The following is a 6,000-nucleotide window of genomic DNA, read 5'->3' as shown; positions in this document are numbered from 1 at the left end:
CCTAACTACATTTTTTCGGAGCCCTTGGGGCTATCAACTTTAAAAGTTATTAGCCCGAGTCATTTTTTTCAAGAGCCCAGAATAATTTAATTAAAAGTGAGGATGAATCACCTTGTGATAAGTTAGGCGCCCGTTCGGGCTACTTGTTCAGAAATTTGGTCGCCCACGCTCGCAAATAAGGCGCTCCAGGCGACCTGGCGACCGTTAGGCAGCGGCCTTGCACAGTGCACCATTTTGTAGCCGCTTCTAGAAATCTGTTTGCAATAATCAACGGCAATTTTATTTTCTCCTTCAGAGAATTCTCATCGCGGAAGCTCCAAAGAATCAGAGACAACTATACTTTTCTCCCTCGAAGACATCGGGAAATGCTTCCAAATTTTAAGGATCATCTGAAAAAAATAGAGCAATGTATTGAGGAAAATCAGAACTTTTTAAGTAGAATAGTTATCCACACCAACGAAATGTTTGAAAATAGAGATCATACAAAAATACCAATGGTAAGTCAAGTAATAAAAATTAACAAGACCTGTTCGTAATCTACCTGAGGTCAGAGATGCCAACCTCTGGGGATCTAAAACACACACGATCAACCAATCCACTTTGCCCAACCCCTCCCACCAAAAAAATGCACCCACCCAACCCCTGAAAGCAATTTATTTCCAAATCAAATCGACCACTCACTTACGAAGTGGCATAGCTTGAGCAGGAAATTTGCGGGAAAACAGGGCACTTAAGTCGAGAATATTAATAGCTTAAACGGAGATCCAATCAAACAACCGGTTATATGGCCATGATAACAAATGAAGATAAAGAACCAAAACTTTGAGATGAAGAAATACATTAAGAAATGAGTTTGAAAAAAATAGAAAGTCTTTTAACTTGGGGATGTGCTTTGAGCCTACAATGGCACAGTCTTTGAAAGTCTTTGAAAGCTTCATTTAGTTGTTTGTATCGGGAGATTTGATGATCCGTCTGGGAGACCAGGAGATTTGTTCTGTATCTGGGAGAGTTGGCATAATTGTGAGGTGGTGATGTTACCCAGATCATGTTTACAAAATTGCAGTGCCGTATCCTTATAGGGAAGATGTACTTGCTTACAAACAACCTTTTTGTTATTCAAATGTACCAACCATTGGAACAAAAGAACACTTTCTTTCATCGGCCATCTTTAATCTTTGGTTGGTTTATTAATGGCAATATGTGACAACAATATCTTCACTACCGTATATCAGGTGAGTTCCCTAGACAAGGGAGTTGATAAAATTATGCGTTTTATTCACTCATAATTTTAGTGACTTGAAATGCTTAATCATTGGTTTTAATGAGTACCAACAGCCAACGAAAAGTGTCAGCTACTTCACTTTTAAAAGGAAGTCATCTACATTTCCCTGAATTGAAAAAATTAAAGACAGATTCCTTCAAACCTAAGATTAGGTAAAACTCACTATGACGTTGACAACATGAAGTTTTCTAAACATGATCATCAACGCTTTGTTTTTGAAATAAATTTATGGTGTTTTGGGGCACAATCTTTTTAAAATGGCATGCCCCTGGCAGACACCCCTAGAGATAGGAGCTATTATGCCCCTTGTTGACACATTTGGTTACTCTACTCAAACCAGCCACCAACTTCAAATTTTATTGAAACCCCTGGTTCAGTAAAAAGAGACTCAGGTAGCATTGCTGGTTGTACTAATTTTTTTCTTTTTAATTTGCGGTCCAATTTCCTCAAATTGCTCTCATTGAAGACATGCTAATTCTGTGGGGTCTTGCTACATTTCAACATTGTACACTGTAGTATCACGGTGTTTATAGTACACACTGCTTTTGCTTTGACATCAATATTATCATTTTTTATTATTAAGACTCCCACTGATCCAGCAATTCAACCGGTCACTGGATTTGACATGGAAAAAGTTATGACAACACTTAAACAGTTTGTGCGGGACTGGAGCGATGAGGTATTGACATGGTTGTTAGTGTGAGCAATGTTTGAAATTTCACCTTTCTTAAAGACCTTACCAGCACGAAAACTATCATTTACATTGTTTAAACAGTACTTTGGTAATTAAAGATGTTATATACATGTACCACTGTAAAATATACCAAAGAAAAGAGGATTTGTGGTTATCGTTAACAGGGAAAATCTGAAAGAGATGCATGTTATAACCCAATTATTGAAGAAATCTTAAGGCTGTATCCAGAAAATAAATGGTAAGCAACAACCCACACAAAGGATTGCAGTTTTAGCAGACTACAAGCTTGCATTAACGAAGAATTATTTCTTCCTTAGTCTAAGTGTTGGTAGGGGTCATTTTGTATTTGACCAGTAACATATTTGACGTATTTACAGTAATGCCAAAAATGACCATTGATTTCTATGAAATGCAGGTTTATAGACATGTACATGTAATTGATTCAAGGTGGCAAACAAGATCATACTCAGCTTACGTCTGGAAAGGAAACCGGCACAGTTGTAAATGCCACGATATCCTTAGAAACCATAATATAATACTAGTTATGATTTATAAAATTAACAGGCTAAAATGCCCCATTACTTCAGTTATTGCTTTGTGCAAAGAACTACTGACATCATATGGTCTTAGAGTGTGGGATTCGCTGCCTGATGAATATAGGATTGCCACTACTGTAAATAGTTTTATCACTGCCCTTGAAAATCATTGTTGTAAATAATAATTTATTTTAACTGACGTGTATAGCTTGGGATTAATTCTTAATGTCTTGTTTTAGTATAAATTGTAAATAAGTTAGGTTTTAGTTTAGATGGTAAAAAACCCTCTACATATGTTAGATTTACTGTGATTTTGTAAATTATTTATGGCTTTTTTAAAGTTTTTATTCATTCAGAGATTGAAAAAATCTCAATGTAGAAATAATGTTTATGTATGTATGTTTTATGTACATGTTTGTACATTGTATGCTTAACGGTACTATTATGTGTGGAAACCATTTCTGTACTTATATGTATGTTAATTGTTATTTATTTCAGTTCGAGGACGGACATCTCAGTCCTTGTTCCAGGGGCTGGACTGGGGAGACTAATGTTTGATATTGCTAAGCTTGGTAAGATGACTCTTGGAATCAACTGTGACACTGTTTCTTGACCTCGATATTCTTCAGTACTCGCACAAGGCTTTGGTACTGCTCAAATTGTCACAGCTAGAACAAACTGCAGAGCCTTTACTTTAATATCCCTCAGTTCAGGGACTAAATTGCATACTCTTAGTGCATGAGTATTGATTTACATCCCTGTCCTGACAGACAAAGAAACTGAAGTACATGGGCAACCATTTACATGGATAATGTTGTAAAGCAAGTTGTGTGCAGGTCTAACTATTTCCATGTCAAATGTTTATTGCAACCAGTAATTCTCATGAGGTTACAAAACAGTTAAAGCAAGCAATAAAAACTAACATTTCATAGTTTAGCCATACACTGTAACTCCATTAATCAAGGTACGGTAACTAACAAAATTCAAGCAATTTAAAGCAACTGACATTTATAAGAGATTGTGAGAATAAAATAATACATGTACTTAATTATTATCACAAAAATACCTCTCATGAATGGACTCCAATTGCATGGTTAGATTTGGTTTCAGCTGTCTCATGAACAACATCTTGTTTTAGATCAAGATGCCTTAGTCGGTCGTAGGAACCGCCACACACATTTTCTTGTAGTGTTTGAAAGTGGAGTGAAGCTAGTGTTTTTGTCCCTCTACACTTTCTAATCACAGTTTTTTTTTTCAAGGCTTCACCTGTCAGGGGAATGAGTGGAGTTTGTACATGCTGTTTGCTTCACACTTCATACTAAACAGGTAAGTACATTGCAAACATCTGGTAGATTTTTAATGCCATTGGTAATAAGTAGATACATTAGCATAGTCATTGCTTAAATTAATATCACCATCATTGCTATTATTGTTTATTCTCTGAACAGCTTGTAGTAGCTAATATCACCCAGCTTTAGCCCCACCCCCACCCATCGTGTAACACAAAGACCATAGCGTCACACTTTGGTTTAATTTGTTTCCCACTCTTTGCAAACAGTATGTTGGTTTTCAACATCCCAATACTGGTACAAAAGAACGAAGAGATATAAGAAAGAGCCAAAAGATTGCCATCCTTACCTAAATGTCATTACAAGGACAGCACTCCCCCTCCCCCCCCCCCCCCCAGGTGTTGGTCCCCTCCACTGGAATTTGAACCGAAACACACTCTTTAGGTTGCGCCAAAGTTTAGTACTTTTCCAAGTTGGTGGTAACCTTCTTTCTCAGTTTGATAACCTCTTTGTTTATGTCAGAGCTCCAGGAAAGTACCACACTACCATCTATCCATACATACATCAAACATGTAACAACAAGTCTTCAACTGATCAAGTCAGACCAGTTGTCATCCCAGATGTTGATCCAACTGATGTCCCATCAGATTTGAACTTCTCCATGGCAGCTGGAGATTTTCTTGAAGTTTATACAGAAAAAGGTATAGTGTAGATGCATCCATATTAATGAACATGGATTGAAATTAATACAAATGAAGGCTTAAAAGTCGGAATCATGTCACCAGACCTTACTAGCACAAATACAACCAAATATTAACGAATAAACTTTTTCATGAGCATTTCACTCAAGCTCAATAAAATCATGGAACAGCCGTGATATTAAGTGAAATAATCACCTCTTACTAACTGAGCGCGAGGGCCGTACTGGAAATATTGGTAAGATGTCGCGGGCCAATATTCTCCGGTACGGTCCCTAGCAAGGAGGTTAGTAAGTTGTTTGTTATATGGCATGGTTTCTTTGAGCGAATGGACACTTGTCCGCTTGGTGAATGTTCGTAGTCTTCGTCTTCCATTAGCGAACTTGAACGGTAGCCTTTGGCATGTAAAACTAAATTCCGCTTTCTATAATTGTACTGTTGTGACGAAAAAAATGAATTCCGCTTTTTTAAAAGTTTTTGTGTTTCGTTCAACTTGAGTTTCCCGGGAGAGAGAAAAAATACGGAAACGGGCTGTTTCCATGTTAATGTTCCGTACTGTAAAATGCCGACCGAAAACCAGCATGTTAGAGTGCTCCATTTAGCCTGAGAATTGCTTGCCAAATAATAATAACCACTTACATGTACTAACCGAGCGCGCGGGCCTTTGTCCTATCAAATTTTAACCCCCTTGTTCTTGACACCCCCCCCCCCCCCCGGTTCAAATCAGCTTTGGATTTGGACCCCTGGGGAAACTCATTGGATTCTCGCGTTAATTTTTCAATAAGGAGAAAACGGAAATTCGGTTAAAATTACTTAAAGCACGCGCTGTGTCCTTTTCGTAAAGTGTCGTTTCTTCCACGCATTGCTAGACGTTTACTTGACTACAAGGCTTCAGCAGATTTATACTTTTTTTATGATCAAACGTTTCCAGTTATGAATTCTCGCAAAAGCCATTATGGCTCTTGATTCTCATATTCATTTTCAATAAGGAGAAAGAGCAAAGTTAGACTTGAGTTTCAGTACAAGTTTTTTACAACTAAAAACAATTTGCAAAGGAATTTTATTACCTTCAAAGAACACTTATTTTGAGGAGGGTCCAAATCCGCGAAAGTACGTGGGTTCAATTCCCACCCTGGTCAGAGTTTTTCTCTGTCCTTGTGTGGGCCCAGTTCCATCAGTAGGGCTAATGCTCAAATGGTTCATATGGGATAGAAATCTAGCACTTCACATTATCCTCTATTCAGTTAACTCTGTTTAAAAAATATAAGTGCTACACGGCCAACGTTTCTATAAACGTAACCTTTCCTTGTCCTTGTACATGCCCATTTCGGTGACTTTAACATCTTCAGTTCCCACGGCCTGCTCCCGTCTGACCTTGTAGCTCAGTCGGTAGAGCGGCGGAGATCTAACCCGAAGGTCGTGGGTTCAATTCCCACCCTGGTCAGAGTTTTTCTCTGTCCTTGTGTGGGCCCATTTCCATCAGTAGGGCTAACGCTCACAT

At 38.1% G+C, this 6,000-nt stretch overlaps 1 protein-coding gene across 3 annotated transcripts in view; it reads left to right on the top strand.

The window, feature by feature from the left end:
* LOC138041938 (carnosine N-methyltransferase-like) overlaps window positions 1-6,000 on the top strand; it is a 12,415-nt gene that overhangs the window by 247 nt on the left and 6,168 nt on the right. For all 3 annotated transcript variants that reach the window (XM_068887635.1, XM_068887636.1, XM_068887634.1), the window contains exons 2-7: window positions 296-497; window positions 1,866-1,961; window positions 2,141-2,214; window positions 3,011-3,084; window positions 3,772-3,838; window positions 4,324-4,502. In XM_068887635.1, the coding sequence (XP_068743736.1) occupies window positions 296-497; window positions 1,866-1,961; window positions 2,141-2,214; window positions 3,011-3,084; window positions 3,772-3,838; window positions 4,324-4,502 (692 nt within the window). The remainder of the gene's footprint in view (window positions 1-295; window positions 498-1,865; window positions 1,962-2,140; window positions 2,215-3,010; window positions 3,085-3,771; window positions 3,839-4,323; window positions 4,503-6,000) is intronic.

Source organism: Montipora capricornis, chromosome 3, assembly GCF_036669925.1.
Source record: "Montipora capricornis isolate CH-2021 chromosome 3, ASM3666992v2, whole genome shotgun sequence".
NCBI classification, from domain to species: Eukaryota; Metazoa; Cnidaria; class Anthozoa; order Scleractinia; family Acroporidae; genus Montipora; species Montipora capricornis.
Note: the sequence above shows the minus strand (reverse complement) of the source record. Positions and strands in the feature narration are given on the sequence as shown.